The sequence below is a fragment of the Molothrus ater genome, chromosome 5 (genome assembly GCF_012460135.2).
Source record: "Molothrus ater isolate BHLD 08-10-18 breed brown headed cowbird chromosome 5, BPBGC_Mater_1.1, whole genome shotgun sequence".
Taxonomy (NCBI): domain Eukaryota; kingdom Metazoa; phylum Chordata; class Aves; order Passeriformes; family Icteridae; genus Molothrus; species Molothrus ater.
Genome location: NC_050482.2, coordinates 64758741 through 64780404, shown reverse-complemented (window position 1 = coordinate 64780404; position 21664 = coordinate 64758741). Strand labels below are relative to the sequence as shown.

The 21664-nt window shown below is 41.5% G+C and overlaps 1 protein-coding gene across 1 annotated transcript in view; it reads left to right on the top strand.

The window, feature by feature from the left end:
* BORCS5 (BLOC-1 related complex subunit 5) overlaps positions 1-21664 on the top strand; it is a 61306-nt gene that overhangs the window by 34046 nt on the left and 5596 nt on the right. The window contains exon 3 of the mRNA XM_036401627.2: positions 7111-7268. Within this exon, the coding sequence (XP_036257520.1) occupies positions 7111-7268 (158 nt within the window). The remainder of the gene's footprint in view (positions 1-7110; positions 7269-21664) is intronic.

The following is a 21664-nucleotide window of genomic DNA, read 5'->3' as shown; positions in this document are numbered from 1 at the left end:
TATTTCATTTTTCAGCTTCTTTATGATTGACTTTTACTAATTGCCTTTTTCTTAGGGGTGGCCTGAATTTTCAAATTTGAGTGTATAAATATTGATGTTTCCTAACTCAGGTGTTCTTAAAAACACACAAACAAAACCTTCCTCAACCAACCAAAAGCAAACCATCCAAAACCCCACAACAAAACCAAAACAACCTTCAGAAAAGTTATTTCAACTGTTAAGGCTTTGCTGAAAAATTTTGTCTTTTCTTGGGTTTTGAGGATGAGAGAGGAAGTACAGAATTAGAATTCAAAGCATTTAGTCAGTAAGAGTCCTGCAAATCTGATTACAATATCTGTATGCAAATATTTTAATAACTTTTATTCTGCTGCACGTAGGTGTGCCATTCTTTCTTTTCAGTGGATGATATTGAAGTGCACCTGCCTAGAGAATATATGGAAATGAGCTCTCTATTGCAGCTAATAACAAGCTGCTGCCTCCAAACACGAGCAAGGAGCAATGGTCAAGAAACAAGACTCTGTCTTCAGGGATGTAATTTCATCTGTTTCTTGTGTGGATCTTTTTTTAGTGCTTAGGAATCTTGAAGGTACTGGCAAAACAATCTTGCCATGCAAATAGCAACAAGGAAGACAACGATGACAGTTAATCTGGGGCCACTGAGGCCAGACTTTATTTAAGAAGCTGACCAGACTGGGTAGCTTCTACCTAAGAGCTTTGGAAATGCTTGATGAGGCAAGTTGTGGGGTTGATAGTTTTTAAATACCCTTGGAACACAGAAAAATTCCTGGAGACTTGAAAAACACTAGTTCTTTTTGAGCTGGAACTACTGTTGCCTTGATGATAGTAAATGAAATGACTCTATTATATATATACTACATTATTATTATATACTATAGTAACTGTAATCTACTCAAATTCATGTGGAATAGAAGAGCTGTAAAATTTTACTGTCTTGGATTAATTTTATGAAAAGGAATATCATAAAAAAATGACAGTGGCAGGAGAAGTGGGGAATGGCTGAAATAAGTTTCAGGCAGTACAGGTGGGCTTGAAGAATGGTAGAAGGAAAAGCAGTGTAGTTAAAGCAGTATGAAGGGACCTGTAGGCAAAAAGATACCCACACTCCAAAAAACAACAAAAAAACTCCCAAACACAAATAAAAAGAAGCTTGTGTTAGGAGAGTGAAAGGTTAAAACTGTAGTGGATTACTTAGAAAGTCATCAGAAAAGTAGAACAGAAATCTCCTTCAAAATGACTTGAAGGAAAGCCATTTTCTACTTGTATGTACTAAAAAAAACCCCTAAAAGCTGTTTAGGTTCTCTAGAAGCTTGCTGGAGAGTCTGTGGGATTGTCTTCAGAAAGGACTTGCAGAAAAGCATCATTCTTTAGGAGGATGGATGAGAAGTGTTCACAGAAGAGGTTTTAGAAAAAATGGTAATGCCCATTGTAATAACCCTCCAAAACCAGGTACCAGCACCAGGAATGCCTCTGTAAAGCTGACAAGCCATTGCTAAGCATGGTGTGCAATCTGATGCTTTATTTAACCTTGGGAAGAAGTGATGATGTGCACTGTAATGCACACTCTTAAAAAGGGTGTTGGTGATTGGCAGGTCCTGCAAAGGGGTAGCAGTTATAAAAGCATCTGCATTTTTAGAGGTGTGACCAATATACTCAGGAGAAGAATTTACTTGGCTTTTAAAGAGAGAAGTAAGGCCTCAGGTTAGAGGTGTTTGAAGGTATTACAGAGGTAATAATTAAAAAAAAAAAGTTATCTGTGGGAGAGGAGACTGATCCAGTGGGGTTTTTGAGCTTGGAAAGATATTGGAATGAAGTACAACCTGCTCAGATTTCTGTTGTTTCACATCACAACTACAGAGCATAAAGCAAATGAGAAGGGGTTTTTTCATGCTGTGTAAATAAGCATCATACTTAATGTCACAAGACATTGTGGAGATAAAAATACACCTTTCAAAAAGGAGTAGTGAAATTCAAGTATCCACAGCTTCACTGAGCACAGTCTTTTCTGCCTGAAATTTTTATTAATACCTTGTGAGGCATGAAAAAGATGTTTTTTTCCCTAAATGTCCACTGTTGTTAGATGTTGGAAGCAGTATTCTGGGCAAGGCAAACTTCTGGTCTGATTAAGGAAGGCGTAACTTCTGAAGTCCTCTCTTATATTCCATGGAAAGATTGGTTAGCTCATGACAGCAACTCCTTCTGGCCTTAGAATTAGTAACAAGACCCCACAACAATCATATGCTTTGCTGTCTGTAATAATAAATTAACAACCTACTGGTTTTCTTTTTGTAATGCCTGCTGTTACTGGTTGAAAAGGGGATTACAAGTGGAAGTACAGAAGTCAAAAAGAAATATTAATGCTTTTCAGGTTGGAAAGCACTCAAAATGTTGTTGGGATTGCCCACTAAAGCAGCAGAACATGACCATGGTGGGGTCCTGTGTTCTGTATGTGTGTAGAACCAGTATTGCGTGAAAAGCTTGCTTTCAAGAACTTCACTTCTAGTCATAAAAATGCTTTTTAAACTAACAGCTTTCTTCTGCTCAGTAGGATATGATTTGTTGGACGTGTATGTTGACCTGGAACCAGCAAGGAGATGACTAAGTAGGAGGAAAATGGTTTTAACATGCCTCTGCTTTGCCAAGGAATATGGAAACAATAACAGATTTGTCAAGTCTGTGGGTCAGCTAGCCTTGTAGTGATATATGATATTTCTCTGTGCACGACATACTTGGTGTATTGAGCTGGTTTTTTCTGAAGCATCATTGTGCTTTAGAAATGTGACTCTTTCTTTGTCCCAGCTGCTGTTTGTCACCTCCTGGTTGTGCTGTTTACTGACCACATGTGTGGGTAGGTGGGAGATTTGCCATCTCGTCATCATGGCAGGCACAGAGGTGGTCCGTGGTCTTCCTTGTTTTATGGTGTAATTGAAAAGCCAGGACTGTGCAATGTTTGGCACTTGCCAAACTCTTCTGCTCCATGCACTGGAGCTGTGCAGGACTTCTCCTCTTCTCCCATTCCTGTTTTCTCCAGCCACGACGCCCCCGTGGAGCCCTCCCTCCTCATGCTGGGGTGTGTTGTATCACTCATGTGCCAAGGAGCCTCTTCCCAAGGCTCCAGACAATCCTCCACACAGAGGATTCCTGGTGTGCTTCCTTCTTTGGAAGGGAACCAGCAGCTTGAAAAATGAGTATTCGGTTTAATAAGAAGTGAAAGCTCTCGATGCTGATTTCTTTCCATTTAAGAGCAGAACTGTGCTCTTGTGGGGCTGGGGAGTAATAATCCCACAGAAGAAATCACAGGAACACCATTTCCTCAGTGCAGGAGGGATAGTACACCAGTGCTTGGTTGCTCTGAGATATGCTGGTGGCCAGGTTCAAGTTCTGGATGTTTCAGGAGCAAGCCTGAGCCACTCAGTGACCTCTGTCTCTCCCCTTTTTGGCACTTGTAAGAGTGACCTAATAAATATGTTATTGCAACAGATGTGATCTCATATCCTCTTACAAACCACATGTAGACCAGCCACTGAGGGATGGCCCTGTTCAGTGGAGAGGTCAAAATGTGGGACAAGGCTTCAAGAAGGAAGCAATGATTTTCAAAAGGAGATATTTTTACTAATACATTATAGTAATATAAATAAGATTTGCTAAAAAACAAAAGCAGCGAATTAATTAAATCATGGAATGGTTGTGGTTGGGAGGATGATCAGATGGTTGGGAGGTTTTGGTTGGGAGGATGACAAGATGATCTTTGAAGATCACCTAGTCCAACCGCGCTGTCATGGGCAGAGACATCTTTCACTCCCTTTCACTAGATGAGATTGCTCAAAGTCCCATCCAACCTTACCTTGAACACTTTCAGGGATGGGACATCCAACTTCCCACCACACTCATGTTTACCATGTTTAAAGACCTGTTTACAGTGTCATCCTTATGTCCAATTTAAATTTCTTCTTGTTTAAAACTATTGTCCCTTGTTCTGTCACCTGGTAAAAGTCTCTCTTTGCCTTTTTGACAAGCCCCTTTCAATATTGACAAGGTCTCCCTGGAGGTTTCTGTTTCTCAGGCTGAACAACCCCAGCACTCTGTCTTTCCTCACTGGAGAGGTGTTCCAGCCTTCTGACCATTTTTGTGTCCTTGATCCATGTCTGTCTTGTGCTGTGTCCCCAGAGCTGGATGCAGTGCTCCAGGTGGGGTCACACCTGAGCAGGGCAGAGGGGAATGTCAGTAAGAAATGTTAACATTTATAGTGTGGTTAGTAAGTGGTTCCTGCCAGGCTGCACGGCCTTTTGGGGCTCTTGTTTACTGTACTTTTTCCTTTCTTGCAAGTTGAAAATAAGCTAAATTGTTCTCTGGCATTGTCAGCATTTCCCGGAGGTCTTTGGAGAAGTTAAATCCTTTGGTTTCTCCCTACTGCATCACCCAGAATAATACCATAGTCTATCTTTAAGCAGCATATGATGTTTGTTTTTTATCCCTAGTCCAAACATTTGTACTGGATTGTATTTCCCCCTCTGCTTCTTATGAAGGAATTCCAGCTGAATAGGGAATGTCTCCCTTCGCTCGAGCTTGTGTTTTTCAGGATAGGAAATGAGAGGCTTAGGTTTATTAATTTTTGTTTTAGCATTATGTAACCTGTGCAAGGCTGTAAGTACATGAGTTTAAGTAGCATGTTCTTTATTAGCTCATTTTACAGCCCTTGGCCTGTTCCACTTCAAAATTCTCATAAGCAGCATAAGTTGGCCAAAGTACATACTTCATGTTAATTAAATCTCTCAAACACTGTCTAATTTTCTTTTTCCTCTTGAAGTTGGTGAGAGATTAGTAATAAAAGAAAATTAGTTGGCTGATAGCATCGTGCATTTGATCAGTGCAGAGACAGGATAAGTGCCTCAGGTGTATGGTGAACTCTTCATTCCTGTGTGAACATTCAGCATATTAAAAGTTGACAACATTATTTGAACATTCATCCTGACAAGATGATATTGTAAAAGATCCCAATTTGTGAACTGAGGAAGCACTAGAATATGAAACATAAACAATTTTTAAAAAGTCTTATTTCACTCAGTGGTTTTGTTCCTGTCAGTTTTGTACTTTACCTGAAAATAGATTTGAAAGATCTTCATCTGAGATTTTGTTTGAGATTATTCCCTCCAAAATAAAAAAAATAACTTGACTGTTGCTAATACAGGGTTTTGAGACTAAATGGTTTGTTTCCTCTTCTGACCTCTTGACTGAGGCTACACAATTGTAGTGGACAAATCAGTAAAACAAAATTACCTTTTTTTAATCTCTTATGATGAGGTTTTGTGTAGAGAGCAATTGCGAGCATCCAGGGAGAGTAAGACGTTGAGTGTTGATGAAATGTAAACCTGATTCTTCTTCATATGTGATGAAGTTACTGTCCTAGTTTTATTTTCATTTTGGTCTGCAAATGTTTTCAAAAAGGTTTAACTTGCTCATATTCATAAGATATTTCTGACTTGCTTCTTGGTTTCTATTTTGTTCTTCTGCTTTAGCTAGAACTCAGTGTCACCAGTTGCAGCTTCCAATAGGCACGGGGGCCATTCAAAATACTTTCCATTTTCCAATGAGGTACATTCTTAGAAGAGCTTTTCCAATCCAAATAACTGGCATTTATTACTTTTTAATTGCTTAGTGTGATACTTGCTTACATTTGCTGTTTTAATGTCTTTTCCTGTCTGTAAAATGAGAGTCCCAGAGGGCACATGCGTGCAGTCACTGAATTCAGTTTACATAGCTTGATGGATGTTTTGGGAAAAGCACATTGTGTGTATGTGCAGTTTGTCACAGATGGTGTCCCAACAAGAAAAGAGTTGTGCTAATGCTGAAGGAAAATCTTTTCCAGCTGCTGTGGGGAAGGTGGTCAGTGTGGCACACACATGCTTGAGCTCAGCAGACGTTCTCAAGTTGCACTATGTAGGCAACAAACAATGGGCAGGAGAAATTTCTCTGGGCAATTTTGCTCCTCTGAATATTAACCAGTGTCCCACTTTTAAGTCCAATGTCTTTTTTTTTTTTTGGTGAGCTTTTTTGTGAAACCTGGTCATGAAAGTAGGTAGGGATCTTAATTTCAAACTAAAGAAACAAAAAGAAGTATATTGCTAGTCTTTGAGAGTGTAAAGAAAGGCCTTAGAAGGTAGAAGAGTTCTGAAGCTTTAAAAAAGGCAAGGTAGGCAAAATGCAGACAATTCACCCCTAATAATTTACCTTAAGGTGGGCCATTTGTTTACCCAGGTTTATTTTGAGGGACCAGTGAATTTTTAGAGCTCTGGTCTTGGCAGTGTGAGTCTGGTGAAAATAGTATGACTCCAGTGCCCTTCTGAGAATGCAGATTTCAACTCCTTCCTCTGCTGTCTTACATAAATTAGGAGAGGGCTCATTCTTCACAGTTTAGGATTGCTTGTGGAGGAGAAAAAACAGGACTTGCATATTGCTGAAAACCGAGGAGATGTGCATGATGGATCTGCATTTAGGCTCTGTCAGGGAGGACCAAGCTCTGTGGCAAACTGTTCTATGCACTGCTGTAAATTCAAAACATCCTTAAATGATTCTGAATTAGCTTTTCATCACTCCTCATAAATCTTGTCCGCTGGGTTTGTTCTGCTGTATTGTATTTGCAGGGTGCCCCATGGCAGGAAGGAACGATGAATCTGACTCCATGCTCTCAGAAGGCTAATTTATTATTTTAGGATACTGTATATTAAAGAATACAGAAAGGATACTTACAGAAGGCTAAAAAGATAGTAATGAAAATTTGTGACTCTCTCCAGAGTCCTGACACAGCTTGGCAGTGATTGGCCAATGAGTGAAAACAACCCACAGCAGAAACCAATGAAACAATCACCTGTGGTAAACAATCTCCAACCACATTCCATATGTGAGAAAGCAGAGGAGAAGCAAATGAGATAAAATTGTTTTCCTTTTTGTCAGAGCCTTCTTAGCTTCCCAGGACAAAAATCCTGGAGGCAGGGATTTTTCAGAAATGTGAATGCCACGCTGCTGTCTCTTGGATCGCAGCTGAACCAACGGCATGAGCAGTCAGATTAACTCTGGGCCTTCTTTGCTCTGCAGGGCTCCTCAGTGGGCAGACATCTCCAACCAACACCAAGCTGGAGAAGCTGGACCCGCAGCAGGTGCTGCAGCTGTGCCTGCGCTACCAGGAGCACCTCCACCAGTGCGCCGAGGCCGTGGCCTTCGACCAGAACGCGCTGGTGAAACGCATCAAGGAGGTGAGGGCAGGCAGGGGCTGGGGCTGGGGCTGTGCTGCAGGGCTGGGAGTGGTGCTGGACGAGCTGCTCTGTGAGCTCAGTGCCCGGCATGGCACTGTGGGCACACCAGGGCAGCTGTGGGAAGGATGAAAGTTTGACAAGAAAGTCTCACAGATATGTATACTTAGCAGAAAGGTTTTTAAATGTAGAGTCTGATGAAGAGATGGAAGCAAGTTTTGATATAGAAGAAAAGAAGTGCTGAGCTAGTCTTACTGGATAACCAAGGAGGCAAAGGATAGGTTGGTTAGAAGGGGTTTTTATGGCTTAGAGCAAAGGATAAACCCACCCCAAACAAGAAGATGTTTTTACCAAGCAGAAAGATGGCACAGGCAAACAAGTCAGCAAAGTAGCAAGCAGAAAAAAGGTCTCAGAATTTTCCACTGCAAGAAAACTGAAAAACAACTTCTAGCTTAAACTGTAATGCACTAACTTTTAGTGATTGGAGAATAGCAACATGATACGGTAATTATAGTAGTTATGATAGGCTATAGATTAAAGTTAAGGTATAGATTGGTTCTACTGTATTAAGATGCTCAGCAAAGAGAAGTGTATAATGCAATGTAACCAAAACCAAAGGGTCTCCAGGCCTGCCTGCAGCTGGAGCTGACAGCTGTAGGCACAGGCTCTGTCACCCATGACCCTCCCTGGACTGCTGTAACCTCTTGGATCCAATAAACTGCATTTTGGAGAGCTGCCTGGAGTCCCACATCCCTCATTTCAGCTCCTGCAGGCAGCCCTGTGGCTGTGCCCTGTGAGCTCAGTGCCTGGGCTGGCTCTGCAGCTCCTGCCAGGCTGGCTGTGCCCCAGGAGGGCTGGCCATGAGCAGCGGCTGCTCCTCTGTGGGAACGGCAGGTGCTGCAAGCAGCTCTCCGAGAAGTGAAAGATGAGTGAAGGTTTTAGGTAGCATTCCTTATTTAGGTCTGTACAGCATTGTGGTGGTGTTCACAGGGGTCCCAGGATGAGGGAAGAGATGAGAATGTTGACTTTGTTTTAGAAGGCTGATTTATTATTTTATGATATATATTATATTAAAACTATACTAAAAGAATAGAAGAAAGGATTTCATCAGAAGGCTAGCTAAGAATAGAAAAAGAATGATTACAAAGGCTTGTGACTGACCGAGACAGTCTGGACAGCTGGACTGTGATTGGCCATTAATTAGAAACAACCACATGAGACCAATCACAGATGCACCTGTTGCATTCCACAGCAGCAGATAATAATTGTTTACATTTTGTTCCTGAGGCCTCTCAGCTTCTCAGGAGAAAAAATCCTAAGGAAAGGATTTTTCATAAAACATGTCTGTGACACAGTATAGATTTTATTGTGCTCCATGGTTAGGCTCTAATTTAAGGAAGGAAGCAGTTATCTGAACATCTTCTGTGGCTGGACAAGGTAGTACTTCAGGGGATTTGTTCTCAAAGTCCATAACATGCCATCTCATTTCTGACCTCTATGGCAAAAAGGTCTCCTGTGCTACTGCTTTTATCACTAAACCATCATTTGGAACACTGATCTGTTTAAATATTGAATGATACTGTTTGGGGTTGAATTAATTCCTGGAATGAGCATCCTGCAATGAGATTGTCTTTCTCATGTGTGACTACTGATGTTGGAAGCAGTAGAATGACTGCCAGATTTTTTATTTTTTTGAAATCAAGAGTCTGGCGTGACAGGGAAATGTTGCTTGAGGTGTTTCCTCAGATACTCCCAGATGTGTAGAAGAGCTGGTGAATTCTGCATATCTTAAAAGTCCTTGAGACCAAATACCTTTTCAGTGTCAAAAAAATGTTTTTGAGCGTGTGGTTAATTTTTATTCACCAAGTATAAACACTGACCTTGATTTGTTGTTGCTCTATTGGCTTAGAGTTAAGAAAATCCCACATGACAAACTGGGTAATAAATTTGATTCATGTGCTGTTTTGAGAAGCTGCTGTCATCATGAAGTTGTAAGTCCAAAATAATGTGGGAAGCATTAAAAAGGCCTTTTTACTTTGGTCTATCAAGATCTGAGGCCAGCTATTACACAAGATGTAAAGATATTTGCAGATGTTGGTGACTCAGATCACACAATCTCAGAAATGGGATTTAATTGCCAGCCTAATGACAGTGTACTGCATTAATCCAAGAAGATTGTAATTCTTTTGGCTGTTAAAGTGTGAGAGGGAATAGTGACATGATTTAAAGTCATGGTAGACACCACCAGAGCAATATTCATTAATTGGGTCTGCCTTCTGTAGGGCAAGTGGCAGAGTCCCTTTCAAATTAGCTATGATGGTTTTCTTCTGGTTCATAAGGCTTGTGATTATCTTTCATCTAAAATAAATTAAATTGTGATACTGATATTCTCACTAGCTTCTTTATAACAGCCTCCTCTGATAAAGTGATGGAGAAATGGGGGATTCTGTAAGTCTGAGAACTGAAAAATCAGCTGAGGTTTGTTTTTGGTTGTGGGGTGGGTTTTTTTTTTGCCTTTTTTTTTTTTTTCCTTTTTTGTTTTTTTTTTTTTTCATTTTCCTAATAATTTTAAAATATTTTTCTTGCTTTGGCTGTTCCACATGTGTGTTCTGGAGGATCTGGGTGGGACCCACTTGGCTTAAATCATTCTTTCCAAATTGTTTGGGCTCTCCTTGATGCACTAAATTGAACCACTGCTGACAGTTGTTGACAAGCCAGGGTGCAGCTGAACCAGAACAGGGGATGTCTCTCCTTACAAGTGCAGACAAAGGAAATTGCCTTTGGCTTCACCCATTTGTCAGCAATGATTTCGTTTTGCCATGTACACAAAACTTTGACCCTTAGTAAAGCATGAAAATGAAAGAGAAAATCAAGTGTATTGTGAAAAGCAGAATGTGTGCACAAGCTGGGACAGTAAATTCTTTTATCCTCATTTTGGTAGCCAGTACTTCCCTTTCCCTTTCTTTAACCCTGTAAATACTGAAGTGTTTTCCTTCTGATAATAGATTTGTCAAGTGACTGATGGTTTTAACTTTCTACAAAATGTTGGTCAGCTTCAGTCTCTGATTTCCTACCTTTTGTCTGAGGTCTGTTCACTTCTCAGACTCTAACTGTACTAATAGTCCTGCTATATAATATGCTGCACTCACACTGCTTGCAGCCAGGATTTTTTTAGTCTTTCCTTGACAAAATGTCCAAGAGCAAATATCTTTTGTTCATTGTCTGTGTCACCAGGAAAGAAGTTTCCTGGATTCTGTCAAAACCCAGAAGTAGTGCTGTAAATTAATTGGCCCTCAATAACTCAGAATTAACTGTGGTGGTTTGCACAAATCAGCACACAGTCTGAATTACAATGGTTCTGAATAGGAAAGAGAATGAGCTAAATAAAAAAACCCTACTTGCATGGCAGTGACTGCAGGTCTGAGCAGAGCCATCTGTGCCTTCAGGGAGCAGTGCAGTCTGGCTTTGCTCTCCATCCCATTTCCCAGCGTAGCCAGAATTTCTTTGCAGTGTTGGCTGATCCATATCTGCTCCTAAATGTAGAGCCCTGTGCAGCTTCCAGGTGGCTGTGACTGTTCTCTCTTGAACAGAAATCCATTTATCCAAGAGATTCCTTGAAGGGGGAAGAATTGAAGAGAGGATGGAAGGTGATTGACTCAGGTGCCTTTTTTCATGCCAGGATGAGTTTTGCTTTTGGGAGGGAGTGATTTACTTATGACAAGAGGTTTTGTCTTCACTGTCAAGAAGAAAAAAAAAAAGGAGGACGTGCTTGCTTCTTTTTAGGGAAAATACTACAGATTTGGACTGTAACTCATTGGAAGTTTTGAGGAGCTCCAGCTGCTGTGGGTTTGATAGAGCCACATGGGCTCTCTTCACCAGGAGTGTCTGCTCCAGTTTTGTGATCTGCAAAACAGAGGTTTTGACAAGATTAGTTTGAAGGCAAATGTTGACCAGCTCTAAAGGTTTGAATGGGGGGAAAGCAGCAAATAAGTGGGGAGAGGACTACTTTACATTACGTCCTTACAAGGGAGGATATCTGTTTTGGGTGCCAGGGAGACAATTTCAAGAGTCATGTGATGGAGGATGGTGAATACCAGGGAATGGGAAACAAGTAGAATAGGGAAAAGCTGGGGAACAGAGCTAAATTTTCAGAAAGTGTCCATGATTTTTTGTGCCTTCAAAATAGTCTAGTTTCAGTACCTTAAAAAAGGATTATTGTGTGCACAATGTACTAAGCTTCTCAAAAATCACATCTTGCAAAATATCTGAAGGTAAGCTTATAAAAATTACTTGTCACACGTGAAAATTGAGACCTGTCTTCTTTCTATGAAAGCAGAGAGAAAACTGAAAGCCCTCTAAGCTCCTTTCAAAGAAGCTCTGAGTGAAAAGATCTTCAGCATTTCTTACTAGACCTCCAGCATTGTCAATGGGGTTGTGCTTTTGAAGTATTTGATGTACCCTTAAAGGCAAATGTAATTCCTGCATACTCCGTGCTTAAGATGTATTTGAAAATGGGTTAGTGGGAGGGCTCTGATGCTTTGCCTTGAAAACAAATGTTGATGTAGTGTTATTTGTAGCTTTTATTATTACCACAAGAATCCCAGACTGCCAGTAATTTTGAAAACAGAGCAGTTTTTACAATACAAGGTGAAATTTCAAATGTTTCAGTCTAAGCTGGCACGCATCTATGGGTGGGAGTTGGGGGAAACCCCCACATTTTTAAATATAAAAAATATTGCTTTTATATTAGTGATAGTTAAATGAATCTTGTCCAGGCAGGCATTATGTCTTGTTTCATGCCTGTAAATTCTTTGGGAGGGCTGGCTGTGGTAGGGACAGCTTGTAGCAGTCTGATGTTCCTGCTGGAAATTGAAGGGCAAGGTCCCTTAAGGTGGTGGTAAAGGGGAAAACTGTCCTAAGTGCAGGAAGCTGTTCCACCACCAGGAATGAATGAGATCTGGGCCAGAAACTTTGGCTGGACATTGCCTGGCTGGGGACTGTGTCAGCCACGGCTGCAGTGAGACTCAAGGTGCTCATCTGCTGTAAGCACACAGAGCTTCTACTGTGTGAGACACCACAGACACTTCTCCTAACTCCATCCCTCCGTGGGCAGAAAAATCTGAAGTGCCTGGGATTCATCCCATGCTCCAGTCACAGCTGAGCTGTGTCCCTTCAGGGAATAGACTCAAATGAAGAGCAAGTTTCAGGGAGGTGTTTTTAGCCTGGTCTTTGGTTTGTTTTGTTTCAGGACTCATCTGAGTGAGGTGTTTATTGCCATTTCCTCTTAGTTATGGTTTCCCTGTAGGTGGTTTCAGGTCTGAATTTCCAAGACTGTTTGTGAAATCTGTTTTCAGCAGATGTGCCCTGAGAACTTCTGACTAAGCTGAATTAGGCCAGGAAAAGATGAGTGGCTTTACTAAGTCCAGAATGCATCTTCAGCTTCAGGCCTTTGTTTAAAGGCTCATATTGACCAGCCCATGAAGGTACCTTTCAGCTCATTAAAGGGGAGGGCTCAGGGAATCAAAAGTAAGCCTGTTGGAAGAAGCCTGGCCAAAGTGAAAATGGAGATGTGTTTAATGTTGACACTACATATAAAGATGTTCTAGATGAGGCTGTGTTAACTTGCAAGCAAAATTGAGCCTTTTGGTTCACAGACTTAAATTACCAATGCCTCACATCCAGGGAAAGGGGTCTGAGATCCCTTGTGCTATAATATTTCTGAAAAGGGGAAGAACCTTGGTTGAAATGCCACTTGTATTTTCAAGGGATTTAATGCCACACTGCCCTTTAGAAAAAATTAGGGAACGTTGTGTTCTGTAAGAAATAAATACCTTAAATTTAGTCTTTGGCATCTTGGAAGTTGATGGATGAGGACTGTGGCAATCTATCCAGCTCTTTATGTCTCCTCTCATCAGCAATGAAGTGTTGTTTATAAAGACTGGAATCTCAACAGGCACCATCATGCAGAAATAAGTGCACAGGATTATTAAGCTGGAAACATGTTAATCTTCATGTCCTTTAGTTGATCTTGCTCATTTTTCTCCAGTCTGCTGTGCAAGTAGCTTGAATACCTAAGTGGTGGGGTGGTGTCTTAACCAGCCAGCACCAAAATGTGAAAATGCTCTTGAAAAGGCTTCACAATTGTTATTTAATATAGAGAATTAATGTCTAGAAGTGTATGCCTGAGGCAGATGGCCAGTGCTCTGCTGTACCTGAACTTTATGAAGGGATCTAGCAGTTATTAAGGAAGAGGAAAGATTGTTTGCACTGGTGGCAGTCTGAAATCTGTTTTGCTGACATGCACTGCTTTGGCTGGTGTCATAAAAAAGACCAGTCCCTTGCTCCTAGAATATATGTGTGTAATCAGTTCCAGCATGTTCCCTTGTCTTGTGCTTTATGGACTTTTGAGAAAAGATCTAAACTGGAATCCTTTCCACAACTGAATTTCCAAGGAAGAAAATTAAGCTTGAACAAGCATCTAGCAGTCGGAAAGGTTTGTATTATTATAGAGTTTAAGTGCTTAAGAGACTGTCACTGAAGATCCCAAGTTTAGCATGCAAAGCCTTTTAGTAACACTTTCATTGGGATTAGTGCATGGAGTTTATGTTCATCAGGTACCAGAAGGAACATAATTCACTTCCTTCTCACAGCTTACTTAAACTAGGAAACTGCATTTCTTATTCTAGCCTTGTTTTCCCAGGTGGAAAAACTCTCCAACAACCCCCTGCCTCAAGTTTGTAAAACTTCAAATAGGAATACAAAGTGCTAGATTTCATTATAGAGCTAGCAGACTTGATGGTGGATTTGGGCATGAAAGGGGTTTGAGATGGGAAGAAAGCAAGTATCAACCTGGGGTGCATCCCAGCTTGCACTTGCAGGAGAAAGGAGAGGATGCTGACTGTCTTGCACAAAGCTGAGGGATCTCACCTGACACACTGTGCAGCTCTCATAATGCTCAAACACAAGTAAAGGGAGTTGAGAACCTCGGGAAGGAAACTGGAAAAGCTTTGCTCATTCGGCTTAGTCAAATGATGACAGAAGTCTTTAGAAAGATTTCTCTTTCTGAATCAGTTTGGCATTAATGTAGACTAAAAATGGCCTTCTCTCTCCCTGAAGGGTTGTGTTGATATAGGAAAAGCCAGTTCACAAGTTTCATTCTTAGCTATTATGTCCTCTTGCAGTGTTGAATTGAAATTTTCAAGGTGTCAACTCTGCCCTTAGGTGAGAATTGGGCTGGGGTGTGGAGGTGCCAGGAATGTTGGCTAGAAGCTTTTCAGCACTTTAATCTTTGTTTTAGACAGGTTAGCCAGCCTTACTTGCAAATATTTGGAGTTGCACTGATGACTTTTAGATGGTGGTTGGTACTTGGGGGAGCAGGGTGGGCCTTGTGTTGGCAATCCCATAATGAGCATTGTGGCAATATTCTGATGTGATCTGCAGAGATGACTTCATGTTGAAAGCATTACAAAACCTTAGTGCAAGTAATCTGCCCATCTTGCTTTTTATGAAGGGAAGGGTTTCCTAAATGTTGCTGTGCCACTGGGGCATGAATGCCTCTACATGAGAACATTTATTTGCCATTATTGCAACACTGCTCTGAGGTATGAAACATATGATTTACTATTAATTAATTCCTGTGGGCATTGCTCCTGACTGGATGTGTCATCTACCTCTAGAAGCCTGGATAAAATGCTGAACTATAATATAGTAGAATTCCCTGTAATCACATGTATGAACTGTGCCAAAACTGTAGTGAACTGGACAAAAAATAAACCTTTTAAACTTTTTTTTTTTTTTTTTTTTACCTGGACCAGCAAGTGATGCATTTGAAGAGTGGCTGTTGGACTTGCTGCAAATTGTCTGAAAGATAAAATCCCCAATCAGATGAGTTCCAGCTGAAAAAGAGGCTCAGGTAGCAGTTGTAAAAGAAATCAACTAACAGCAGTATATGGTAAAGAATTTATAGGAGTTTTTAACATCAGAAAGGATTTTGGGGTCATAGCTTTTCCTTTTGCTTTATCCAGTCTAGAGAATTTAATTCTTCCCTATGCCTGACATAAGACTACACAGAAACAGAAGTACTTATTTTTCAATTACAAGTTCTTCTACCAGACTGTAGTACAAATTTTCAAATGCCTTCTTGCATTTGATCAATTTATTCTAGAGATTCATTAGTAGACATAAAAAAGAGGAAAGAAATACTCAGCTTCCTGGGAATCTTGGGGCCACTGCAGCTGAATACAATAAAAATGAATGCTCAGAGTGCATCAGAGGTGACACTACTGCCACACTGAACTTTTGTGTGAATCACTGATCTCTGATGGTTTGTACTCTTGTTACTGTATTTTGAACAACAGTCTATAGCCTCAGAAGAGCTTGGTCTGTAAATGATATACAGGGCTCAAGATTTCCTTGAGGCTTTCCTGAAGCCAAAGATTTACTGTCCAGATGTTGGGACCTCCAGAAAATTGCTGGGATGTCTGAGCTTCAGCACTGTGGAAGTTATGGTGGAGTCAGCCTTGGAAGTCTCTCTTCTGGGAATGAAGGAGTAGATCCTCCCCTTAACATAATGGGGTGTGCTTGGCTCATTTCATGTGCTTTTCAATCATGGAAGGAAGAGCTACAAGTAAATATTTCAGGAGTTTTTCAGGTTATCAGTGACTGACTTTGTTAGAACTGACATGCCTTTGAGTTTCCCTGGTGAAGGGAAGTTGATTTGGGCTTTCATTGAGAAATGCAGCTGGCAGGAGAAGAGCAAAAGCTTCATCAGGGCTCTCAGGTGTCCAGAAATCCCCAAATCCTGACTGCTGGGCTCATGTCCATGCTCATCTGACACTGCAGCCTTCTTGCATGTCTCCAAGGCATGCAGAGCACATGGAGGGAGGTCTGATGCACCCAGAGGTGTTGCACTGGCAGGGTGAATGTGTCAGGGTGTGTGAACCCAGCTTTGTCTGCAGTTCCCCAGAGAAAAAAGAGGGAGTCCTCAATAATCCTTTTAGCACTTCACACACAGTTGGAAATAGTTAAAGCTCAGCTCCTTTCCATTCTGTGTGAACAGATTTAAGAGCATTTTCTACTTAAATATAATTTTCTTTTAGTGTGTCCAACCCTGACTAAACACAGCAATATCATTCCCTTCTGTAAGACTTCTGTGGAAAAGAAGACCTACAGCTATCAGGTCCCATCTGTGAAGCTGAGAATAAATAGCAGATGGCTTGCAAATGTAATGGTGCTGACTATTTTCACTCTGAAATGAGAACGGTGGTGTTTTCTGAGAAACATCTCATTAATGATAGTGGGCATCTCTTTTCAAATCAAAGCTTACTTGTGATGGGAAAATCGACTTGCTTAAAGCTAGTCATTGTGACATGCTGAAAGTACAAAACTGAAATTTATTATAAAATAACCCCCTACATAACATTTATAATAAATAATGTAAATAACATTTATAATATTCAAATAGTGTGTCAGCAGCATAAAATCAGGAAATGAGGAGATGGAAGGTTGTGTTTTCTAGCAGAATTATTAGGTAGCCTGAAATAAGAGTTGTGCAAGTTGTCCTTTAGGCAATAGATCTGTAACAGATACATATTTTTTCTATTCCAGGAACAGCTGATTGAAGACAGATCAGGAATGTGTTATTAATTACTGTGGAATTCTATTCCACAAAAGAGAGGTTTTGTGAGAATATTGCACACACAGGTGCAATAATCTTCTTTGGGTGGGCCATTTGTATTTATTTTTCTTAAACTTGGTTATTTAGAATAGGTATGGAAGCATTTCTAATGCTCAGGATGTAACTTAGCATTTTTAGCCATGATAAATTTTAGAGGTGAGTTCTTAGATGGATGTAGATTGATTAATACGAACACCTTTATAGAGCTGTCATTTGCTGCTATTGTAGAACAGAGACAATGAGCTAGAAATTACTAGGACCTTTTCTTGGTGACAGTTTAGAAGGCTTACTAATAAAATTGGGTCTTTGGCATTTTTTCCTTTCTGCTTTTTCAGGGATCTTGTGCATTAAAGTCTGATAGAGCCACAGCAAACACTGGGTTTGAAGCCAGGATCACATGCAGGGGGAGAGATGGTGCTTTTAGCCGTGTGACCCTGCTGGTTTGTGACTGTCAGGCTGGTAGCCAGGCCAGCTCATGGGCCAGAACACCAAACCACTGAAGAGAGAGGCTGGGAAGACTGGGAGGTGTGGGAGTGACAAACACCCCCTGTCTGATAACACAAGAGGTAGGGAAAGACTGACATAAAGGTGGAAAAGCTTATTTCAAGAACAAGCCTTCTTATTCTTTGAATTCTGAATGCTTTTGTGTGTCCCAAGGCCTCCCAGAATAATCAGATTTACAGGTGCAGCAGCTTATGTTGATACATGTTTTCACATATCTACTGTAGAACTAAGGGACTAAACATGGATTTAATTTAGATCTTAAGGAGTAAGGGCCTTGATGTACCTATTAATATTGCTATAATTCATTTCCAGAGCCACTTAAAATGGTTACTCTTCGTTCTCTAGCTTGACTGTGATCTGTGCAATGCTTAGACAGAATAACCCTTGGCAACTATTTACAGAAATGACAGATCACAGAGGGAGCAAAAGGAATATTTTGGCACTGCTTTTGATCTTAGATAAGGAAATCCTAAACACAAACTATAGTTGTTTATGTGGCAGTGAGGCAGAGGAAGGGTACAGCTCCATGAGAGCTGAAGCTGGGGTCTGTGGCTGGACATCTCTGTTCTGTAGCCTGGCACAGAAGCTGCCCAGTCAGGTTGTCACTTCCTAGTGTGTGCTGGGTGGGAGAAACAGGGGATGCTCCCAACCATCAGGAAGTCATTGTGATCTGTTGTGCTGACTTTGCGTGACATTATCAAAGAGAAAGGGGAAGAGGAAAAAAATCCATTCATTGAGCACATTTGTTTTCAGGCAGTAGAGAAAGAGGAGCTGTCTTCAGTCTGAAGTGTGTTGATTGAAAAGTATTTTCACACCAGCACAGGGTGACTAATATTCCATGCAGTCATATTCCTGCCTGCTGCCTTCTGATGTGGCTTGTGTGCAGCTGCAGGAAAATGTTCCTTTAACCCCAGTCAAGCACCTGACAATGGGAAGGAAAGGCTGCTTGTGCTCAGAGTGCTCTTGTAGAAAAAGAACTTTCTGGAATAAGGACTGCACCTTAAGAGCTGTGTGTTTTTGGAGAGGCAGCCATAGGGGAAATCCATAGGATGGATTTCCAGCTGAGAGGAAATTGTTGGGACAGAAGGACACATGCATGTCTGGATGAGCTCTTGAAGGCTGTTACTAAATGTGGGGGGAAACAAAAACATCTTCTTGACTTTTGGGTATTTTAGGAGGGACTGGAGAAGCTGGGGATGTCTGAACATCCTCTTATGAGATGTATTTGTTTTGTTATGAATGTCAGCAGTGCCTCTCTAGAAATTTGATTCCAAGTTTAATGAACTTCTGGTTGCATTTGCATGCTCTGCAACCATGTGTCTAGCTGCAGTTTTCAGTCTCTCAGTCATTGACCTAACAAGATATGACCTCTGTTTCTGAGAGCTTAAGACACTCATGTGCCCATGACAGGGGTACTGTAAAACCATGCCAGGTAAGAAGTGTGTATATATATATTTGTGTGTGTGTTTTATATATATGGGCACTGGTTTGTTTTCAGTGTGGTCTCTTGAAAAGAATTGGGCATTGGCCAGTGCTGACCTCAGTCTTTTTGTGGGCTAAATTAATGTCTTTATTCTGCTTGGCAGTGTGGGCCAAGAAGAATTTTTAAATGAATGCAAGAATTTATGGTGTGCAAGATGTCTGACAGTATCCTCAGTTGTTTTTGTGTTTCACCAGTGTGGTGTTACAAATGGGCCTGTGTAATGCAGAGGAGACTCAGGGCTGACAATGTGAATGGTGTAGTAGGAGGGGCTGTGCTGGGGCCCTTTTAAGTGAGGAAATATCCATCTTGCAGTGTTGTTGGAAGTAATTATTAATCTGTTTTCATTTGATGATAGAAAAGCCCAGTAGATGTCATTTCATGTTTAAATGTGAAGCTGAGGCACAAATTAGTGTCCTGCTGATGATAATCCACAGGGGAGGCATGAGCTTTGAAACAGAAACAGACACAAATTCTGAATGTAACTGGCTGTACAAAAAAAGTGTGCCATGCTGGAGGGTGAGTTTTAGGCTTGTCTATTTTTATGGACCTGTCCTTCTGAAAGAAAAACTGAAGAAACACCTCCATCCTTTTTGATGTAGGAAGGGGAGAAAGATCCTGTCTTCTACTCTGGGCATGTCCAGCCTCAGGTTTACTGCTTTGACAGGAGGAATGATTTCTGGGAAGAAATAACATTTGCATTAGGAACTCTCACCCCTTCATTGAGAGCACATCCTTTTTTTTCTCCACTCCAGATGGGGCAGAACCTCTTGGTTTGATGAAAATTAAGATTCTGACATCACATGCTGGGCTCTGCCCTCTGCTTTGTTCTGTCACTTCTTAACAGGCTTCAAGTCCAATCTTTTAACTCTCCAGAAACTCGTATACCACTAAGCTGGGGATGTTTGTAGCTTACTGAGTGGTGATGTTTGAAGGACAGATTGGTTGTCAGGGGCTGGTGACAAAGCTGCTGCTTCACATCTGTCACATTTGATGGGTTCAGGGCAGTAGGGTTCAGTTGTCTGCAGCTCTGGTGGCCTGGCATGGCAGGAAGCTTGGAGCAACCAGAGCAGAAACAATGGCTCAAATAAACTCTCTCAGATGGTTTTAGGACTGTGAAGAACTGCTGGCTCTGGGGTGTCTTGCTGGGCTTCCCAGAGAGCTTCACAGTCTGGGATGGGCAAGAAGGCTGAGAGTTGAATGTTTTCCACATGAGAATGTTGGCAGGGCTTTGTGGCAGGGATGTGGAACTGTTCAGAGAAGGCAACTTCACTCACTGACCCTCAAGGGTGTCTTGGACTGCCTTGGCTGTAGGCAAGGGACCAGACTCTCCTTCAGCTCCCCTTTTCCAGGTGTTTTTTATTGCTACTGTATGAGGTATGGAATTAAATAGATAGGAATGAGGTGCATTCTTATGTGTATTTCCTGCTCATTATGGATTCCTGCAGGCCAGTGTTAGTCTCTGTGGTGGGTAAATAGAGCTGACCCTCAGAACCTGAAAGCCCCATCTGAGTGCCAGAGGAATGGGACTGCATGCCAGGAGAGATAAAAGCACAAGGTCTGGCACTGGAGGAGCTCACTTGGAGGGGGAGGAGGTAGGAAGGATGTAAGTGTGTACTTAGGCCTGCTTCAAGGAAAGCTGAGAGAAACATTGGCATTTATCTCCAGGAATTAACATGTAGCTTCCTTTCTTTTTTTTTTTTAATAGTTAAAAAGACCAGGTTCAGACTGAGTAAAAATTGACCTTTCCTCACAATTGCTCCATTTCAGTTCTCCCTGTTGTGTCTCAGGCTGTGCAGCTGCTGTGGCCTCCCTCAGCAGGCAAACTTGGATGGTAGGTGTAAGGAAACACTCACTTCCACCCTTTCTCGTGAGGCAGCTTTTTTTATGGCTCTTGTGAATGTGTCCAAAGGTAGCAAAGTGCTTGGAGGCCACTTTGCATTTCTCCTTCCTACTGCAGGTCAGTATCAGCTTCTCCCCTTGTTCCCCATCAGTAAGTGGATATTACTCATACTTACTTACACAAGCAGCCTAAAGGCAGCAGATGGAAATAATTGGAATGGAGAGAAAGAGGGGGCCTTGTGTGTTTTTTGCTTGGAAGCTTGGTGGGTGCCAGCTTTGCTTCTTGTACAGTGCTGTGAGGCCATGTGGAGAACCTGCCAGTGGAGGAGAACTTCAGAACCAGAGGAGGTTTCTGTCTTGGTCCCCGTGCTGGTCCACTTAATGAGGCATGCTGGCTTTTGGCAGCTTTCCCACTGGCTGCCCCTCCAGGCCACTGTCTCTCATTAGGTTGGATGTTTTTAGGCACTGGATTGAACTCGCTGGTTGGTGGTGGTCTGCTTTTTACACACTGCTCTTTACAGAGCTAGCGCCAAGCTACTAAATTATTAAGCTGGGGTTTTAATAGAAACCCCTGTGTAGGCTTAAATTGTTTCCACTCTATTTGGAGTTTCCTGCTCTGCTGGTTTTTATTTTGTCCCGTGCATGAAGGCATGGAGGAGGGAATTCACAGGAAAGCACAGAGGCAAAGAGGAGGAATTCAGCCTGAGAGCAGTAGAAAATGCAGGCAAAATAAAAGGTCAATTGGTACCTTATGCAGCTCTGATGGAGGGGATGGGGGAAAATGCCCCCTAATCCCTGTGACAGTTCAGCAGAAACTTGTGTGGTTTTTTTCAATGCTCTTTGTAACTTAGGTTTCTCAATAAAATATTTTCTTGCCTGTTTTTGACTTGACCTCTT